The sequence below is a fragment of the Cajanus cajan genome, chromosome 10 (genome assembly GCF_000230855.2).
Source record: "Cajanus cajan strain Asha chromosome 10, NIPB_CcT2T_4, whole genome shotgun sequence".
Classification (NCBI taxonomy): Eukaryota; Viridiplantae; Streptophyta; class Magnoliopsida; order Fabales; family Fabaceae; genus Cajanus; species Cajanus cajan.
In genome coordinates this window covers 490,242-511,817 of record NC_138526.1, presented here as the reverse complement: position 1 = coordinate 511,817, position 21,576 = coordinate 490,242, and the positions used below count along the sequence as shown (strand labels likewise).

Sequence of the window (21,576 nt, the reverse complement as noted above, 5' to 3'; positions counted from 1 at the left end):
TCCGGGGGCAAACAAATAACAAGATAGGACATCAGAGGGCCCAAAAGCCTAAATTAACTTTTTTAGTGGTCTGGAACAGGTCGTTCCAAAATCGGAACGGGCCGTTCCCAAGTCCGGAACGGGCCGTTCTCGAATTAGAATGGGTCGTTCTGAGGCTTCTAAAAGACCTAAAAAATGTACGTTGGAACGGGTCGTTCTAGACCAGAACGGGCCGTTCCAAGGCTTCTAAAAGGCCTAAAAATTATAGTTGGAACGGGCCGTTCCAAACCAATCAAATGGCCTAAAATGTGTTCCCCAGTACGGGCTGTTCTGAAATCAGAACGGGCCGTTCTGGTTCCCCGGAACGGGCCATTCTGATTTCAGAACAGGTCGTTCTAGGGTACAAAGTTAACACTTAACGTTCAGATCTGGAACGGGCCGTTCTGAATCCAGAACGGGCCGTTCTGGCCCACATCTGATGCCTATAAATAAGAAATCTCGGGAACAGTTCAAAGGACTCCAAAATTTTGTCCAATACTCCTTAAAGCTCGAAATTTCTCTCTCTCTCTCTCTCCTATTGTATTTCTTAAGTTTTGTGAGGCTTATTGTAGTGTGAAAGGTTGCCACAAAGCACCTAAATCTCCATATTTGAAGATCAATAGAGCTCGTTCAAGAGTTATTTTCAGTTAATTTTCTTCTTTCTCTTTTATTCCTTATTTTTAATATACATTGTTATAACAAAAGCAATCATGTAAACGTTTTAGGGTCAACCGTGTAATTTAAATTTCAAGCATGTAAATAGTAATTCATAAAAGGGGATCTAATATTTAATTTATTATTTCTTATCACATTAACTTCATCATAGGGTACCGATTGAGGGCGTTGTAGGGGTGCTTAATACCTTCCCTACACGTAACCGACTCCCGAACCCAATTCTGGTTATCAAGGCCATTATTGGATCTTTAAAAACCTTTTCTTTTTCCAATATTTTGAGTAAAATATTGGTGGCGACTCCATGAACCTATTTTCAAAATCATTAATTAAGGATTAGTCTGGTGTTCGGGCATTCCTTAATTAATGAGATTTTTAAAAGGATGTCTAAACCATAGGTCGCAAGATCAGAAATTTTTGGGTTGCGATAATGGACTCGACTTATAAATTCATGCATGTGGCATCAGTCACGTGTCTCATAATCACATATCATGTGGTATGCTGCCAAAGCAACATACCTGGAGTAGTCTAGGAGTACATGTCAGCTACCGTGCACTTTCAACTAGAAGGATATATTGCTAGGGTCTCGTCGAGATAGCGAAGCCGCGCAAGATATGTCCCATGCACACAAACGGACAGAACTGGGCCTTCCAAACTGCACTATCCCCTAGGACTCCTCCAAGATGTTTCACACTTGGAGGGCCTTCCCTAACGATGTACTCCATATCATACCCTGTCACATCAATGCATACGATGCATGTCGCACATTCACAAACTCATGGACTCATCACTTTACTTGTCATGGAATTTCATGTCTTATCTCATTTCATCACGTTTAACATTCTCGTAGTCATAGTGTTCACAATAGCATGTCATTCACATCATGTCTCATGTCATTTGTTCACATTTCACATAGTCATACTCATAATTGTTCCTTATAGGATTTCGCACAGGAACCCACTGAGCACTTTTATTCATATCAAAACTTATCTAATTTTGAAATCAAACACATATTTACACTCAACATCACACAAGAAATGCAATAGAACATTCAGAAAGCAAAACAGAAAACTTTCATAAAGTGTCTGTTCCTATCAGGCAAGGGATTGGGGGCCAATACTACTACCCAACAATTATTCCCACACCCCTGAGCAAGGTTTCTCACTTCCCCCTTACCTGGATAAGCAGAAGATGAGGGTAGAGCAAAATCTGGTTGATCTCTTTCTCTTGGTTCTCCTTGGTCTTTAAAGAGCGTGTCAAGGAGCAGTGCCTGAGTATGCCATTTATAGACGTCAGAAGTGGCCAGCACGACCCGTTTCAGATCTAGAATGGCCCGATCTGGATTCATTCATCATGTGTTAAATTCGCATCTAGAATGACCCATTCTTAAACCAGAATGACCCCGTTCTAGAGTTGACTTTTAACTCATAACGAACATGTTTGGAACGACTCATTTCCAACTAGGATTTTAGACCTTTTTGGTGGTTTAGAACGCCCCGTTCCATTTTGGGAACAACTAATTCTATTTTGGGAACAGCTCATTCCATTTTGGGAACAGCCTAGTTCGGGCTACTAAATCACCCTTATTGGACTTTAGGCCTTCTGATGTCATATCGTGTTATTTCCATGATTTGGGAACTCTTTTTCATGATAATAGAAGTCCATTCCCTTGATTGTATGTCCCGAACAAATTTAGGTGTCTACAATATTTATAAAATACATTCAAATATCAAAATAATCTCTAAAATACCTTAATATAATTTATGAAAATTGGGGTGTTACACACACAGCACGGTCCCAAGCATTGTGAATCCCTTCCACAACTTTAAGGCTTCGTCTTATATGTGAATAAGGAAAAACCCTCGTGATTTTTCCTAAATTCGGTGACTCTTGAAGAAATTTGGCTGAATAAGCTCTCAAATTTCATTATTCTCAAAAGTGAATACAATGTGTGAGGAGGGAACCATTTAAGCAACCGAAAATAGGAAGCATTTGGCGCCAATGTGAAAGCTTCACATGTGGCGTCAAGATTTGAATTCAAAATTTGTAATTTTGAATTCAAATCTTAACCCACATGTGTAAGTCCGAATCCCATGGGTACTAAATGCATTTAGGTCTGATTTAGTGTGCATTTAGGATTGAATTTGAGTCACACATGTTCAGCCAAGGTGGCTCCATCCATGTGACTCAAAATGCAACTTAAATGCATGCTAAATTAAACCTAATTTTTCCTATTTCAATTAAACAAGTAATCCTCCTTAAATCCTAAAATAATGACCTAAATACAATGGTCAAGGAAATACAATGAATAGGAAAAATTACAAGAATGAAAATGAGCCCAATATTGGGTACCAAAAGCCCAAAGGCCCATGAAGCCCAAAACTAGGCCCAACAAGCCTAAAACTTAAAATGCTACTCTATGTGGTCCAAAATACAAGACCAAAATATATTCAAACTATGCTAACACAAATATAATAAGAATGTTAAAAACAAGTTAGGCCCATGTTGAAACTAAGTATGGGCCTTCCAAGCCCATAGGGCCCATTGGGCCTTGACAGGCCCAATCTTCCATGTCTAGCCCACTCCTTTTGGATCTTTGAGTGTGTCACCTCTTGCATTCCCAAGTATGATTCCATCAGTTTGGCTCAAAAAGTAAGCAGTTCTGAATGAATTCATTTGATTATTAACTTTATGCTTTGGGGAAGAACCCAGTTCAACCAATAGTTTACACAAACTCTACTTATCACATTATGCAATTCAGCTAGACAAGACTATGTCGGCACACAAGCATTATATACTTGGAAAAAGTTACTTTTCATTAACAGAATAAAAGGCTCTGTCGGCCTTTAATACAAAATAGATGGCTCCATCGGCCTTGGATACAAAATAAAATGGTGCAAGCACAATTATTCCTTGGGGTGCACTACTAGAAAAGTTAATATTTGTGACGAATTTTGTGACGGAAAAAATAGCATTGCTAATAGTGACGCATTTTGTGAGGGAATTTTAAGTTTTGTGACGGACTAGAATTTATTGAATTTTGTGACGGATTTTGTGACGGAATATATTCCTTCTCTAAAAATCCGTCACAAAGTTCGTCATTGAATAAAAAAAAAAAACATTTATGACGGATTTTGTGACGGAAAAATTTCCGTCTCTAAAAATCCGTCACAAATTTCATCGCTAAATAAAAAAAAAATGTTTGTGACGGATTTTGTGACGGAATGAACTTCGTCTCTAAAAAATCCGTCACAAATTTCGTCACTAAATATAAACAAATTTAGTGACGGATTTTTCCCTCTCAAAATTCCGTCACAAATAGGTTAAAATATTTTGTGAAAAAATTTGTGATGAATTGTTCCCTCTCAAAATATTAAATTTTATTTATGAAACTTTTATATTTAAGAATTATGCATAATTAAAGAAAATATTATAAATATTTTTTTTAAAAAATAATAAAATTAAAAATATTTTATTTTATTAAAGGACTGAAAAAATTATGAAATTTATTTGATTAAAAAAAATTGTCAATTTTGAGCATAAGAAATTAAGACATTCATTAAAAATATTTAAAAAAAAACTTGTGAAATTAAAAAAAAAAGAGTATTAATTTAATTTTGGCTTAATTACATTTTTGATCCCTCAAGTATTGTAATTTTGAAATTTTGATCCTAAATATTTTAATTGGATAATTTTAGTTCCTAAAGAATTGTAATTGTGCAATTTTAGTTCTTTAATTTTTAATTGAACAATTTTAGTCCTCAAATATCATAATTGTGCAATTTGAATGTCTCCCATTAAAAATTTAATAATTTTAAAATTTTAATATATATATATATATAATAATTTAAAATTATATAATTATTTACTTATTTAAGTTAACATATGCTATAATTTTTATTAATGTAACAAATGATATATATTTATTATTACTAAATAAATAAAATGTATATATTATTAATAATTTAATATTGCTAATAAATTAATATCAATAATATTTTTAGTATATTTATAGATAAACTCATAATTTGATAAATATAACTTAGTATATGTTAATATAATTTTACAAAAATATAAATATACTAGATAAGATATGTATATTTATAATTAATATACTTATAATTTTGTAAAAGTATATTAATATATAATAAGTTATATTTATCAAATTATGAGTTTATCTATAAATATACTAATAATATTATTGATATTAATTTATCAATAATATTATAAAAATAATAATATATAAATTTTATTTATTTAGTAATAATAAACTATTATACTAATAGAAAATTCGGGATGTTACAATTTGTTATATTAATGAAAATTATAATATACATTGATTTGAATAGACGAATAATATAATTTTAAAATATTGTATATATATATATATATATATGTATGTATATATAGTAAAATTATTAAATTTTTAATGAGAGAGACTAAAATCACACAGTTATGATATTTAATAGACTAAAATTATTCAATTAAAAATTGAAGGACTAAAATTGCACAATTGCAATCTAAAATTACTCAATTAAAATCTTAGGAATCACAGGACCAAAAAGTCTTAACCTGATTCCTCTGCGTATGCAACTTCTTAATCTAATAATCTCCTTCTACGGGCTAGTGTTGTACTTCTATTTGTTATCAAGCATTGGTGCCATTGTGATTTGGTGGGTACACGAAGGAAAAAAGCAAAAGAGATTGTGTAGTTAAAATGTGTAGTTACATTTTTTAAATATGAGAGAAGTGGTTTGAACAAAAGAGAGATTTTAGCGAGAGGGTTAGTTAAAATGTGCAGTTACATTTTTTAAATGTGAGAGTGGTTTCAACAAAAGAGAGATTGTAGCGAGAGGGGTGTAATTTTTGAACGTAACATTTTTATTTTCCATTTAAGCCCAAGATAGTCATACAATTAAGTAAAAGCATATGCAGTTAAAAAAAGATATAAATGTCTTAAAAATAATGGAAACCAAACTCATGTATTCCCTTTATTTATTGTTATAGATAATGGTATAACTAAAATAAAGTATATATAAATAATAAAAATTCGTACATTACAAATCACTTATATATATATATATATATATATATATATATATATATATATATATATATATATATATATGTGTGTGTGTGTGTGTGTGATTAAATTAAACTTAGATTCATATAGTTAAGAGAAAACTAAAGATTGTGTAAGGCTTAAAAAAGTGTTTAAAAGGATCGACTAATATTTTAAATATAAAATTAATAAAATTTATTTGAAATCATCAGTGTTACAAGAAAATTAATAAAATCTATTTATTGAATTATATTTTAAATCATCAACGTTGATAGTAGCTAGCTTTAACAATTTTATCTATATATGGATAAAAAAATGTTGAAACATATTGATGTTAATAATATTATTTTTAATCGCTTTGCTTCTAGAACGCTATAAAGAAATTTCACTTTGTGATAATTTCTATATATTTTTTGTTTTATAAGGAATAATAAGTGACATATTTAAGAGCAAATTAAAATATTTTATTGATGATAGATGATAATATAAAAGTATTTTGAATGAAAAATATAATTATATTTTTTTATATTTGTTAAAATGCTATCTTGAATTAAAATTAAGACTTAATCACTTACTTCATCTCTTAATTTATTTATTTGTTTGGATTTGGTATTTTTCTATTATTAATTATCGTTGATTTTTAAAACTAATATAATATAATCTTTTCTATCCAATTAAGTTAGCGTCGTTAACTCTATAATTTCTAGTGATTTTAATTTACACTTGATGTCCATTTTTAACCTCCACTATTAATTTTTTTTGGATTTTAAACCATGTAAGTTTTAATTAGAGATTCAACGAATCATATTAATATTAAAGATTTTAACAAATTATATTATTATTAAACATCCGATAAATAAGGATATATTTTAAGAAATAACTTATTTAAGATATTATATAATAAGTTATTGTATATGTTAGAAACTAAAATAAAATAAAAACATTTATTTAGGCTAGTAAAAAAAAGGAAACACTTGATACCTCTTAATTTTTAAAAAATAAATAAAAAATAAATTAAAATAATAGTTGTGAGTAATTACTTTAAAAAAATATATCAATGATTATTATTATTTTAACGGACCCATTTTGGTGAGTGGAGAGAGCGCCAAAACAAAAATTTTACCCCTCTTTTCTCTCTTCCTAGGTTTCTCTCTTCCTAATTTTAACTCTCTCTTTTTGAAAATTCTAATTCCTCCATTCTCACTCCATCAGGGCAAAGACGGAGACGAATTCGAAGAGGGAGGCGGAGGAGCCAGGTGTGGCCGTCCTCCTGCAGCTGGTTCTTGTGGAAGGTTTTGGGGCTTTTCAACTTCTTCACACTGTCCTCCAACATGGCCAGCGCGCCCAAATCCTCCTTACCACCGGAGAGCATCAAACGCGGTTGCTGGGAGCCGGAGCGGCTCGGAACGGGGTAGGCCGAACCGGAACCCGAACCGGAAGGGGAAGTGGTCGTTCTCTTGCGGTGGTTGTACTGCAAAGCTGCCGCTGTGGTTGTAACCCTAGTTACTCTGAGCCACCTCTTGGCTGTACAACACTTACCCTTTTTCTATCTCATTCTTTAAACCCTTTTCTTCATCACTCATTCGCCTCATCTCTAACCTCTTCACAGTAAGTCTTACTTCAGAATTCATCAAATTTCTAACTTTTTACATGGGTCTTCTTTGTTTTTCTTCATTTTTTGTTCTCTTTCAGGACACCCAATTGGATAAAGATTTGATTTTTTGTTATTGGTTTCTTCAATTATCGACCCATCTTATTTAGGGTTTCAGAAGTCAGATTTTTAGGAGTTGCCACCATGTCGGACGATGAAAGGGAGGAGAAGGAGTTGGATCTCTCTTCTCATGAAGTTGTCACCAAATACAAGACTGCGGCTGAGATCGCTAACAATGTGTTTCTCACCCTCTTAATGTCTTTATTTTCTCAAGAATTTTTATTTTTAATTTCGTATCTTGGATGAATTTTTTTTTCTGGAATCTTGATGAAGTACACCTTTTTTTTTTTATTTGCATTTTTGGTTTTATTGATGATTTCATTTTTTTTCACCTTTTATTGTTTGTCTGTTTATGATTTTGCAGAGGCCTTGAAGTTAGTTATTTCAGAATGTAAACCCAAGGCCAAAGCTGTGGAAATTTGTGAGAAAGGGGATTCATATATTAAAGAGTAAGGTTTTATTATTTATATATGAAGGAGCATTTTTTTGTGAATTGTGTCTTGCTCGATGCTAATGGTGGGTGGGTGGTGGTGTTTCACTTCTGCTGTCGATTTGGTTTACTGTCGCTTTCTCTCAATGGAATGTGTTTGGTTTATCTGATAATTTTTAGCTTTTTATGGAATTCGACTTTGAAAGAATTGGTGTTGAGAAAGTTGAGTTGTGGTTGGGAATGGTGTTTTAGTCAATTATACTTGCAGTCTGGTTAGATAAATTTCTCCATAAGTATTTCTAGGAGAAGAAAATAAGAACATTACATGAAATGAACTTCTCTAAAAACTAAAATTTGTTTTAAGTTTAAGCTAATTTGTGGAAATTCTCGTGTTAGCTTCTTCCAAATATGATACAAATTTAATTTGTGAAAGATTTATGATACAAATTAAATTTAGTCTTTCTTGATTGCATGAAGCTCTAGTAGTCTTGGCAGGTTTGCGATAGTTCACCTAGACAAAGCACATATTTTAATGGCTCTGTCATGTTTATAAATACATAATCATAGGTAAAATATGGCTTATGCAGCCAAATTGCAGTTGCAGGGTATCTTAAACCACAACATTGTGGTGAAAATTGCAGTTATGGACTTTAATTTCAAATCACAGTTCTTCTATCAATGAAAAAAAATTATCAAAAGTTCCTACCTATGTCAAATATCCCAGATTCTCAAGTATGGGATAAAATTCCTCGGCCCAAAGACAACCTGTTTAAAGAACGCGATAGAAATTGCATAAAAAATGGAAGACAAACAGAATTTATTTATTGATTAAGTGTATCTATACAAAGAAATCCCTGGATATTTGAGTGATCCAGGCCTCTCCCTTGTCTCAATTCTGTTTTCACCAAATGTTCCACGTCAATGTTTTGGATGTTTGAACTTCAAAACATCATGTTCAACGCAACAAACAGGACCTCTACAGCCCAGTTAACTTTCAATCCTACAGTGTCAAACACAATTATGTGAGTGGTGCTGCCTCCATTCTTCTCTTTTGCTTGATTTTCTGCAGTATTTTTGGCCATGAACAGAGCATCTAAACCTCTATAGTTTCATAGGGTGTTTTAAAATTCTTTTTTATTTTCTAATTCTGTTTTAAAATTATTTTTTATTTTCTAATTCTTTTTTAAAATTGTTATTTTTAATTCTATAACTCTTATTTCTGTTTCTTTTATAAATTCTGTTGTATTTTTAATTATATTTTATATTACTATTTTTATTGTTTCCTTTTAAATTATAATTTTTAATTCTATTCTTTTTTGTTATATTTTAAATTACATTTCTTCATTCTGTTTTTTAGTTTTCTTACTTAATTAATTATGCTTTTTCATTTTGCTATTCTTGTAATTCTGTTAAACATAATTTCTTTCTGCCATTGGCAGGAAAATTTAGGAAAACACCAACTGATGTCACTTGAATGTGCTAACCAGGTAGCAAATGAACGGGTAAGGTTTTCCTTCCGATATGATATCCTAGAGTTGAGCTTGAAAGAACTAATAAAATTCGGTATTTCACATGCCAAATGTCAATGCCTGAATCTTGTTTATGATTCCAAATTTTTCTCTAATTCTTTTTTTCAGAACTAGAATGGCTGGTGTTCCAGGTCCATCACCAAGTTCAGCACCATCAACACCCTCAACTCATACGCCTGGAGATGTGATATCAATGCCTTCTCTGCCTCATAGTGGTAGTTCTTCAAAGTGTATGTCTGAATTTTCCTCACTCCAATGTGAAAGTTTGTAGTCATCTCTTTGAATAGATTAATAGATAATCTGTTGTTCTTATGGTGATAATCTGCTGTGTGATACAGGGCTTGTGTTCGTTGAATAATTTGGTGCAATATTGATATTTAAAGACCCTTTATATTTTGAGAAGGCTTTGTATTTGATGAATAATTAGTCTAGCTTTTGTTTGGATGATTGATTTGAATGATGATTTTCAAAAAAGACAATTTTTATTAAATAAAAAGAGTTTAATACATTACCTAATTCTATTTAGTTTTTTGTTTCAGTGGAATGAAATCAATTATCTAGTTCATTTACTTTCATTTTTATAAATAATTATATAAACTAAATATGTTGTAAATCTGCTATATAAGTAATCTGCTATAGTAAATATGCTATATAGACTAAGTAATTATCTTTAAACTTTCATGTGTTCATAAATATCCTTTTTGTGTATAATATTCTTATAGTTCTTTCCTGATTTCATTTTAGAATTTTCTTAGTGGAAACATTATTTAATCAGTTTGGTGATGGCTTGGATGAAGCTATTCCAGCTACTCTTAGGTCTCAAACATGTGAAGCTGGTGCTGGCATGTTGGAGCAGCCTTTTGCTGCAGGAGGAACCACAACTCAGCTGGAGCTGGATGCAACATGTGGTATGCTTTCTCAGAATATGTCCGATTGAATGTGTCATTTGATTTTTGGCTTTGCTAGTGGGGTGTGGCACGAGGGAGAGGGGTCACTTTGTTGAAAATGAACGGGTCTTTGATTATTTAACTTTGCTACCTCTATAGAAGTTGAGATTTTGGAATTATGTAGATCTGTGTTGTGTAAAAGGAATTGGATTTGGATAATAGAATTATAGAATACTTGTTTGTTAATATTTTTAATTACATGTCAGATGGAATATGGCTATATACTACTATATTGTCACAGTTATTGTTTGAAATTATCTATGAAACAGTACAGAAGGGTAAATTGGATTATGGATTTATAGACTAGATCTTCATTCAATGGGTACTGTTATGATTGATTTAAGGATTATTTGTGGAATAGAATCTTCTCTTATTTTAGTTATTGAAATGTGACAGAAACTGTTACTTCCAGTATTTAGTTGTTATTAGTGTTTGTGCTAAAGAAAATGTTTTAGTGAGTACTAGAAGTTATTATTGGTTTTAAAATGTTTTAATTAGGATAGACTACACCTTTAGTGATAATAATTTTCTAGAATGACTTATCAATTAATATCAATGCTTAATTTTTAACTGTTAGTCATTGAATAAGGGTGAATGCATTGGAATTACTCATTTATCATGCCCATTGTTCTGGTAATCGATTACAATAAATGGGTAATCGATTACTAGAGAACCCTTTTAAATAAGTAAATTTCGAACATATGGTTTTTCAATTGTCTGGTAATCGATTACATGTATAGGTAATCGATTACCAGAGAACCCTTTAAATAAGTAAATTTCGAACATATGATTTTTCAATTGTCTGGTAATCGATTACATGTATAGGTAATCGATTACCAGACTCTTAAAAACAATGGTTTCCTCAAATTTAGTCATAAACAGTTAGTGAGGGATTCATCCCAGTTAGTGACAGATAAAATCCGTCGCAAATTGTGACGGAATTTTGGCGTCGCAAATTGTGACGGATTCTACTTAATTAAAGTCATCACAGTTTGTGACGGATTTAATCCCTCACAAATTGCGAGGGATTTAATCCCTCACAAATTGCGACGGATTTTTATTAATTTCTAAACATTTATTATTAGAAATTAGTGACGGAAATTCTACTGTTTGTGATGCCTTAATTCCGTCACTAATTGTGACGGAGAAAATAATCCGTCACTAAATATTTTGTGACGCCAAATTTTGTGACGGAATCATTTCCGTCACAAATTCCGTCACTAATTGATTTGTGACGGATTTTATCAAAATTAGTGAGGGATTTGTTCCCTCTCTAATTTTAATTTTTCTAGTAGTGGTGGTCGGCAGCGTCATCTTGCGTCTCAGGCTCGATCTCTTGCTCGCCATTCAGTCCTTCCTGCTCAATTTTAGCCTCGCCATCCGAAGCACCCTGAGTATCCTCCTCTTCGGGGGCTTCACTTGGCTCATCACTATCAGGGATAGCCCCCTGGGGCATATCCCCGAATGACATGAAAGACCCATGATAGAAGTCTTTGGTCATGTCAAACTCAAAGCCTTCTTTGAACCGGCCGAAATACCTCGCTTGCCAAAGAGCATGGCGAAACCCGACTTCATGCTGAGCGACAATGGGCTCTCTAGCTTGATCTTTAATCCGTTCCCGCTCAACCTTTGCTTCTTCAGCTCGGCGCTGCTCTTCGTTCGACGCCTTTTGAAGGTCCAGCCGAAGGGTATCATTATTGCGCCTTTGCACATCCAGTTCGACCGCGAGTTATCGATTCTTAGCCAGAGCCTCCTCGGTCGTCGCCATAGCCTCGGTCGCTGCCTTATCGGCCTTTTCAACTCTTTGTTTCAAATTCACCAACTCGCCGATTGGTTCCATCGCGAGATGATGAGCCAAGGCCAGAGAACGGGATTGGACTTTGCAGTAGTATTTCCATTTAGACATGGTGTCCAACCGGTCCAAGAACTCGCGCCCATGCTCCGATATGGCATTTGACCGAACCATCGACTCGACAGACACTTCCTCACTTAGGAAGGCACGCGACATCAGCAAAGGAGGCACGCAAATCACTATCCCACTTGGCAAAGACTCGGTGTTTTTCTGCTTCTTCGTCTTCTCTGGCCTCTCTTCATTGTTTTTTCTTTTTGACCCGTCATGAGCGGCTTCTTTCCCCTTCTTCCCTTTTCGGTGTTTGCGGTGTGGGGACGGAGGGTTGCGATTGTCTTGCTCGGGGCGAGGAGTTTGCGCAGGGGCCAAACTGCCCACGATACCGGAGGCTTTAGCCTGCTGCACTCGGCTGGCTAACAAGTTGCGAATGTTGAACTCATCGGCCCCACTCGCCACCATGATTCCTGCACAAATAGTCAAGTGAATATCAATATGAATTTAGCTTAAGGCCAAAACATGACAAATCACATACCTATCAAATCATTTTTCCATTAGGGAGACTCAACTACGTTTATTAAAGACCTCGTCGGCAAGCGCCAAGGGAGGCAAACCAAAAATTCCAAGTCCTTCTGTTCTTCGGCTGTGAAAAGCTCGTCCGGCACTTCATCATATGGCCGAGGGGCTCGTGTCCAATACAATGGAAACAAACTCTTATCGTCGCCTCCAAAGAAAAAATAGCATCCATTCGGGCGAATGGTTACACAGAAGAAGCCAGCCTTAAAGTTCTTGTATGACGAAGTGAAGCTATGTAAAAGCTGTCGAGTCCTAACTCGGTTAAGCGACACCCACTTCGCCAAATCTGATGGCCGAGATGAATAAAAATAAAGAAATAACAACGACGAAGGCCGAATGTTTAGGCATCGACACAAATGCTTGATCCTTGTAGTTGAGCCCAGCTATTCGGATGTAGTCGGGTCGGAGCCACATTCAAAGCTCTCAATACTCCCATAGTGAACTCATCAAACGGCAGTTTCACTTTCAAGTCTCGCAAAAGGACAATCATACATGTAGAAGGATTCCATCTTCTCGCCCTCTTTGTTCAAGCAAACCATGTCAGGGTTTGGGAAGGCATTGTTTCGGCAAGCCCGAACCCCGATCGGATACGGCTCCTCTCTGGCGTCAAAATTTAAACATTTTGTATATTCTAACAAGTTCGTAATCATTGTTGTATCTCGGCAACGGGAGTAGTACGAGGTCACCTCTCCGTTCACCCACTCATACTCTAGTACTTCGGATGGCCCATATCGTTGCCGAGTGGAGACGCGTTTAGCCCTAGTCGGCACCTCTTCACTTCCACTAGTCGACGCCTCTTTGGATGTACCCCCACTCTCGCTAGGCCTTTCGTCCTTACTCGGCGAAGGCATCTCTACGTCTAAATGCTCCGAAGCCCTGGACGACAACCCCTCGGATGATGATGACCGAGCCTCACTAGCCGAAGAACTTTCGGAAGAAGTAGCCATAAAGTCAAACTTACTAAGAATAAGATTCTGCAACGTTCACTCGACGTGTTGTGCTAGGTCGGAGCGTCTTCAGACAATTCACTTCGGCTGAGAGCGATACGCGTGAGAGGCCCTACCACGCACACCTATATATAGCTAAGAAAAAGGGCGGGAAAATTCAAATTTTTTTAAAAACATAACTGCCTGATCGTCCAGATCCAATGGTGGAGATTGCCCAAACCTTTTGATTTCCCAAACGACCTAACTTCCACTCTATATCCTTGAAGAAGGTTTTCCCTTCTCCAAGGCTAGGGGGCAAGTGTACTGGTAAGGCCATTCGGCCACCAGGTAACCGACACCCGATCGACACCTGGAAGGCCGAACCAGGTGGCCGACAGCTGATCGGCCACCGAGTGCTTCATAAATATAGATCACCCTTAGTCAAAGATTAAGGATTACATTTAATTAAGGATTGAGAGTTAATCACACCAATAAGCCGATTAGAGACATATTACCTAATACGGTAATCCTGTCACAGGGCCCAGGAAAGTCAGGGCCCATAAATGTCAGTATAAATAACTCATGTCACGAGGTAACGTCACTGTTCATTAATTACTATCGATATTTGTGCTTGTCCTGACTTGAGCGTCAGAGTGCCTTTTACAGGTGCCCTCCCTCTCACTAGAATATTCGATCGGAGCTCTCGTTCGACCCTCAAAGTACGTGAAGATTACCAGTGTGCCCTTCAGACAGGTACAAGGCTACATGTAGTTGTGGAGGGAACTAGGCCCCTAACTGTTTCTTTTAAATTGTAAATTTGTAACTAGTTTTAATAAATAATTGTAATTAAGCTAATAATTTAAAATAATTATAATAGTATGCATATGTACAATAAAGAGGGTATTATATTTAAATAAAATACTACTATTATCTAAACATTTGTTTAAGTGGGAAGTAAAATATCAGTGCTCATTATTGGAAACTTTTAATATAATAATTGATTTTTAATATTTAATTATTTTTTTAAAAAAAATTATAAAAAATTAGTATTTGTGAGTTTGACCTACTTCTTATTCTTGGATAAGATGTAAAAAGTGTCAAATATAAAATGTCAAGAGTTGTTGTAAAATGTTGAATGTAAAATGCAAAGAATTGTTACATGTAAAATTATCTCTTTTTTTTTTTTTTCTTATAGTTTGTAAGTATTGAAACTTGAATGTGATATTTATATTATTTGTATCCTATTAAATAATTTAATTATTTTAATTATGCTATTAGTTGAATTTGTAATTCTTCAAGTTATAAACATTCTTAAATCTTTAAACATACATACCAAATAACATATAGATTTGTATATTGATAAATTACTCATATAATTACATTTTAAGACATAAAATTATAAATATTTGTTGAGATGCAAGCAAAGTCCCACATCGTTCAAACAAGAGGATGAACATGGATTTATATACACACAATTATCTCCATTGGTTGAGAGGCCTTTTGGGTGATGTCCAAAAGCAAAATCGTGAGGGCTTGGGCCCAAAGCCGACAATATCTCACCAATGTGGAGGCATGTGTATATGTGTGGTAACCCCTAATGCCCAACAAGTGGTATCAGAGCCGATAGTCTGATCAGGTGACCGACTCAACAAGTATGATGGCTGGCAAGTGGATCCAAGTTTGGGATCTCTTGTATCGAAAGTCTTCCTAAACAGTGGAGGGTTAGGAGGTGTGTCTTGCCCTCATGAGGGAGGTCATGATGGAGCGGGGGTAAACCGTGGTCCTTTGTTTGAGGGGATGATTGTTGAGATGCAAGCAAAGTCCCACATCGTTCAAACAAGAGGATGGACATGGGTTTATATACACACAATTGTCTCCATTGGTTAAGAGGCCTTTTGGGTGATGTCCATAAGCAAAACCGTGAGGGCTTGGGCCCAAAGCAGACAACATCTCACCAATGTGGAGGCATGTGTATATGTGTGGTAACCCTTAATGCCCAACAATATTATGGTTAGCTCCCCCAATGACCTAACTCTGCCTTTGTTTGCCTATTCCTATTGATCTTCAAGTTCAATAGAGAATCAGAATTACATACACAAAAGCTCTACTCATTACTCAAATTTTCTAATGCACATGTACATTTATTCCTTGTAGACAACCTTATACCTATAAGCATTAATTTTTTATAAATTAGAAAGGGGGAAACAAGGAGAAAAGAGAGCATAAATTCAAAAATGATGATTTAGGGTGTTAATAAAACATCATTCTACATTAGTTGTAGTTTAACTAATGTAAAATATCTCTCTACATTAGTTTAACATTGAACCTATGTAGGAAGTACTATACTACATCGATTAATACAACTTATATAGTAACGTTGACATTTTCTTACCACACCTTATATTATATTGATTCTTCTCTAACCTATGTAAAGTCCAATGTAAAAGGTGTTATTTGAACTAGTATATATTTGAATGAAAATTAATTCATAAGATTGTTTGTGAATAATATTTATTTTTATTTTCCTTAAAAATAAATAGTCAAGAGTTTTTGAACAATATTTTTTAACCTATTAATTTTTAAGAGAAATACATTTGTAGTAATTACCAATTGTTTGAAAAAATATGGACATAAACATTTTTCGTACGATTATATTCCCTTGTTTTAGGATCTTTTAGATCCCAAAAATGTTGAATATGACCATTAGTTTTTCTTTTTAGACAAAGTTTGTTACTTGACTAATTAATAATCTCCTACTTACTCGTTAAAATAAAAAAGTAGTGAAACACCTCAATTATTTGTCAACACACATTTGTCTGTGGTTATTATTTGACAATAATACATATATTTCATTTTTAATTAATTTAAATATATAAATTACAATGTAATTAAAATTCTAGTATAAAACTTTTGAGACTTGTTATTTAGATAACAGAAATGCATGAATTTAGATAAAAACTTGTAAAAATAATAAAAAATAATAATAATAAATAAGAATAAGGGAGTAAAAAGTGGAAGAAGTAAAACGTGTAAGTAGTGTAAGGTAAAAGAGGAAAACTCGGACAGATTGAAGTATGTTTGTCCAAATATTCAATTCTCTTACTTTGAACGTGCTCTCCCTTAAGCTTCGGAGGTCATGACTAATCCAGCATCTTATATTCCTATTAGACTATTTAAATTGTGTAAATCCTCATCAACCTTCACACAAAGTTCACATACTTTTCTTTAAGAATTAACCATCCCTGTTATTGAATAAGGAGTTTGCAATATTCTTAGAGAAATGGTACACACAACTCACCATTCAATTCTTATTTCTTCATTGGTTTATTCATGTCATGTCATTCAATGATTCATCAAATTTTTACTAATTTCCAACATGATGATATTTGATGTGGTTTCAGGAGCTTTCCAACATGAATCAAACTGCTGAAATGAATAGGACACCAAGTGAGCAACAAAAATTGGAAGATTGGTTGCCCATAAGTGCATCTAGAAAAGCAAAATGGTGGTATTCATCTTTCCACAATGTCACAGCTATGGTGGGTGCTGGTGTGCTTGGCTTGCCATTTGCTTTAGCCCAACTTGGATGGTATGTATAATGTATTTAACTATATAAAATTATATATTTTAAAACAAAACTCTACATATCATTCTATGGATTTTTTTGGGTGCAATTCTCTTATCAGAATTGAAAGATACTTCAAAACTATAATTTTGATTAAAAAATAATGTCAAGAATGTTTATGAGACATTATGTTCTATATTTATTAACAAATAGAATTATATATAGATCTTTAATTTCCTACTTCAGATCATATATCATTGCAATCTTTTGATACTTACCCTTTTGTGTGATGAATATTTATAGGATACCAGGTGTTCTAATGATTGTAATTTCGTGGATTCTCACATTTTATTCTCTATGGCAACTCATTGAATTGCATGAATATGTTCCTGGGAAGAGATTTGACCGATACTTTGATTTGGGACGACATGTTTTGGGGCCTAAGAAAGGGTTTTGGTTGGTAATGCCACAACAACTAGTAGTTCAAGTGGCATCAACCATTGTGTATTGTGTCACCGGTGGGAAGTCATTGAAGAAGTTCTTTGATATACTTATTCCAGCCATGACTCACGTTAGACAAACATACTTTATTCTCTTCTTTGTGTTTATACAGATATTACTTTCCCAAACTCCTAATTTCAATAATTTGAAAGCAGTTTCTTCTTTGGCTGCTCTGATGTCTATCTGGTACGTTTAATTTGCCTAGCTACATTACATGTGATGATAGAATTTCTCTTTATTTATTAGTGGATCAACTGTCGTGTTATAAGAAAAAATGATTTAAAACATCAATTGGTATTGATATAAGCATCGATATAAAAAAAATTAAGTTGATAATTTTTGTTTTTTAGGATAGCAAAATTTAATGATATAATTTGAAAAATATATGAATATTTAAAATATGTTATATGATATCTAAATAACATGCAGTTATTCTATGGTGGCATTTATTATGTCAATGGTTGAGGGTTTTGACCACCATCCTTCTCATTATGGCGTTCGATCCCATACAACTCCTGGGATGGTTTTTGATGCTTTTAATGCCCTTGGAACCGTAGCATTTGCTTTTGCTGGACATAGTGTTGCTTCAGAAATTCAAGCTACATTACCCTCAACAGAAGAAAAACCTTCCAAAGTTCCAATGTGGCGAGGGGTGCTAGTGGCATACACCATAGTTATTATTTGTTATTTATCAGTTGCAGTATCTGGCTTTTGGGCATTTGGAACCGAAGTTGATGATGATGTCCTCATCACACTCCAACGCCCTAATTGGCTTATAGCTATTGCTAACTTTATGGTATTCATTCATGTCTTAGGGAGCTTTCAGGTACATACATATATAACTTAATTTTGCTTATTCTAAATGTAAAGTTTTGGGATTTAGGATTTTAGTGTGCTTTAATGTTAAAAATCACACTATATTTCAATAATAATTTTTTTACTTTTATAATAACTACCTTAAAAAATATACCAATAAAGTAATTGATTAATTGTGTAAAGCTATTTTACTTTGCGATATATGACCAATAATTTTTTTTTTTTTTCATATCAAGGTTTTTGCTATGCCCGTGTTTGATACAATGGAGACAAATTTGGTGCAAAAATGGAACTTTACTCCCTCAAAGATGCTTCGCTTAATTAGCCGAAGCATATATGTTTGTAAGAATTGAATAAGATGATTTTTTTAACTATTTACAAGTTCATGCATAAATATTTTGAAATATGTATATTATATTTTTTTTTTTTTCACATTTCTTTGTAGGTGTGGTGGGACTTATTGGCATGTGTATTCCATTTTTTGGAGGATTGTTGGGTTTCTTTGGAGGACTTGCTTTCACATCAACATCATATATTGTAATGTTTGAAATTATATATTGATCTTGTATTCTTAAACCTCTAAAATATTAATGTCTTTTTAACTATTAAATTTCAAACATTTGATGCAGATTCCTGGTGTATTATGGCTTAATGCCAAAGAACCTAAAAGATGGAGTTTTCATTGGATTGCTTCATGGGTACTTATTATTTGATAATAACTAGATTAAAACACAAGTTTAGTGTTTATCATGAGAATTTATCATTATTATTTTTTTATTATTATTATTATTATTATTTCAGGTTTGTATCATTCTTGGAACTATAGTAGCGGTTGTTGCACCCATTGGAGGAGTCCGAACAATTGTTGTTTCCGCAAAGACTTACAAGTTATTTTCTTGATAGAAGATTAGTGTTGATAATTATGTTATATAATATGTTATGTAGAAGAGTTTGCAATAAACTTTTTTTCTACACTATTTCGCAAAAATTTTAGTTGCGAAATTATTGACAGTTGTAGATAATTTTTTCAATACAATGATGGTTATCAATGTGGTGCTAAGTGAGATGAGGATCAATAGTTAGGAAAAACATTTTTGTCATTCTAAGAGTGTATTTGTCGTTCCAATTAATAATAGATATATTTACAATTTTTGTTTGTCTATTCATATAATCAATGGTTGAATTTATTGCTAAAAGGTTGTGCGCAACATAAATTACTTTTTTTATTTTCACGTAACGAATAATGCTTGAATACCAATTGGACTTTAAACATTATTGCCTATGAAAGATGATACTAATGAGAAATTAAAAAAATAATATTAATGGTATCATTTTTTTAGTAAATAATATATATTACTTAATATTGTGTAAAACAGTTTGTAATATTATTTACTAATTAAATTTTGTTATTTATTTTCAACTAGTATTTTAATATGTAATTGTATAATATAAATATTTTTTATATAACTAGCTTATAATAAATAAATACAAATTGTATTATAATTAAAATTTATAATGAATAGTTTTAATTGTAGTATAAAGTTATTTTTAACTATTAATAATTTCTAAAAAATAAATTAACATCTATGAAAAAGGAAATACACTTAAAAAATTTAATGAAATAAATTAAGAAATAGACTTAATAAATTTAAAATACATTTGTAGTCTATCACCTATAATTGAAAATTAAGCATAAGCAAAAGGAAAATTGTGACACCCTTCTACTATAAAGCATGATAAATAAATTTTTTTTAAAAAAACACAATTAAATTAAAAAATTAGAAAATACTTAAACTTAACTTCTTTTAGGAAAATGGTTCATAAAAATATAACTTAAGAACTATTTAATCAAAACATGAATGACATTAACATGATTTCGAAATAAGACAGAAACTGCCTTATTACACAAAACTCCAACTAAAATATAAAAGGTCATAAAATGAAAATTTTGGGAGTTAGCGAGTAAGATGAAGGAAGTGTATCCGAAGTTGTTCACAACAAGTAAATTCAAGGATGAATTTCTTTTTAGAAGGAAAGAGTTGTAACATCCTATTTTTTGTAAATAAAGTAAAATAAGTGTTTAATAAAATAATTATATCTTAATTAATTTAATTATCTAGGTTAGTAATATAATTAAAATGTTTTAATTAAATTAAATAAAAAAGAAAAGGTTTGTAGGTGGAGAGAGGAGGTTTAGATTGGACTCTTGAGTCCAACTTGAAGACTTAAAAACAAATAATAAGGATAGGCCTTTCTTAAGCGTCTATTATGAACCTTAAGATCATTGACAAAGAAAAACCTAGAGGAAGTCACAAGAGAAAAGGCGAAGTAGTGACTAAGGCTACATGGAGTGTGCTTGTGCTACGAGATCATCACTTGAGATATGAGGGGAGTGAGAATATCGAATTCACGGGCAAATATAAGTGGTATAGATAGTGAGGTGATCCCTAAGTCGCTTAAGTTATTGATTGATTACTATTTTATTTATGTAATTTTATAAATTTTGATGATTGATTGAGATTGTTATGTGATTCGGGATTGGGTTGTATGTGTGATTTTGTAGTTTTAGTGTTGTTTGATTGATTCTAAAAAAAATTGTATGAACATGCCTCGGTATTTAAGTGATTTATCTTTGTGTGATTAACCAAATAAAGTTACGTATGTTAACGTTGGATTAAAAAATAGACATTTGATACTATAGTTTAGACTCAAAAATCACATAAAATACTAAGAAATGATTGAGTTATGTGAATCATAATGAGTCTCATGTTTTGTGCATAAAAAATAATGTTTATAACTTGTAAGCCTCATAAGGACCCTTATATGATCGATATGAGTTTCTTTGTAATCATAAGAGTTGTAGCATTGGATGTTAGTTTTCCAATGACATTGTATTCATCCAAAAAGGAGATCTAGAACACAAGTTACGATCAAATTAGTATACAAAGGCCAAGTTGTCAAATTTAGGCTTAAATAT

General features: G+C 32.9%; 1 protein-coding gene and 1 long non-coding RNA gene across 5 annotated transcripts; both read left to right on the top strand.

The window, feature by feature from the left end:
* The first annotated feature begins 9,313 nt into the window (after positions 1–9,313).
* LOC145952742 (uncharacterized) lies at positions 9,314–10,680 on the top strand. 4 transcript variants are annotated; one of them, XR_014430241.1, is made up of 3 exons: positions 9,314–9,395; positions 9,531–9,652; positions 10,229–10,680. It is a non-coding gene; the product is annotated as an uncharacterized LOC145952742 (long non-coding RNA). The 4 variants fall into 4 exon arrangements; XR_014430243.1 differs by having other exon boundaries at positions 10,167–10,231; XR_014430242.1 differs by having other exon boundaries at positions 9,761–10,231.
* A 6,189-nt stretch (positions 10,681–16,869) lies between these two features.
* Positions 16,870–19,749, top strand: LOC109793882 (Transmembrane amino acid transporter family protein). Its single transcript, XM_020353347.3, has 8 exons — positions 16,870–17,000; positions 17,119–17,306; positions 17,586–17,969; positions 18,213–18,609; positions 18,836–18,941; positions 19,045–19,136; positions 19,229–19,297; positions 19,401–19,749. The coding sequence occupies exons 1-8, from the start codon at positions 16,998–17,000 to the stop codon at positions 19,497–19,499; spliced, it is 1,338 nt and encodes a 445-aa protein (XP_020208936.2). The 5' UTR covers positions 16,870–16,997; the 3' UTR covers positions 19,500–19,749.
* Positions 19,750–21,576: the final 1,827 nt, after the last annotated feature.

Excerpts from the sequence above, each read along its gene's own strand:
- LOC109793882 (XM_020353347.3), top strand. Across the intron at positions 17,307-17,585 it reads GCTTTAGCCCAACTTGGATG|GATACCAGGTGTTCTAATGA; the intron begins GTATGTATAATG and ends GAATATTTATAG. Across the intron at positions 18,942-19,044 it reads TAGCCGAAGCATATATGTTT|GTGTGGTGGGACTTATTGGC; the intron begins GTAAGAATTGAA and ends ATTTCTTTGTAG.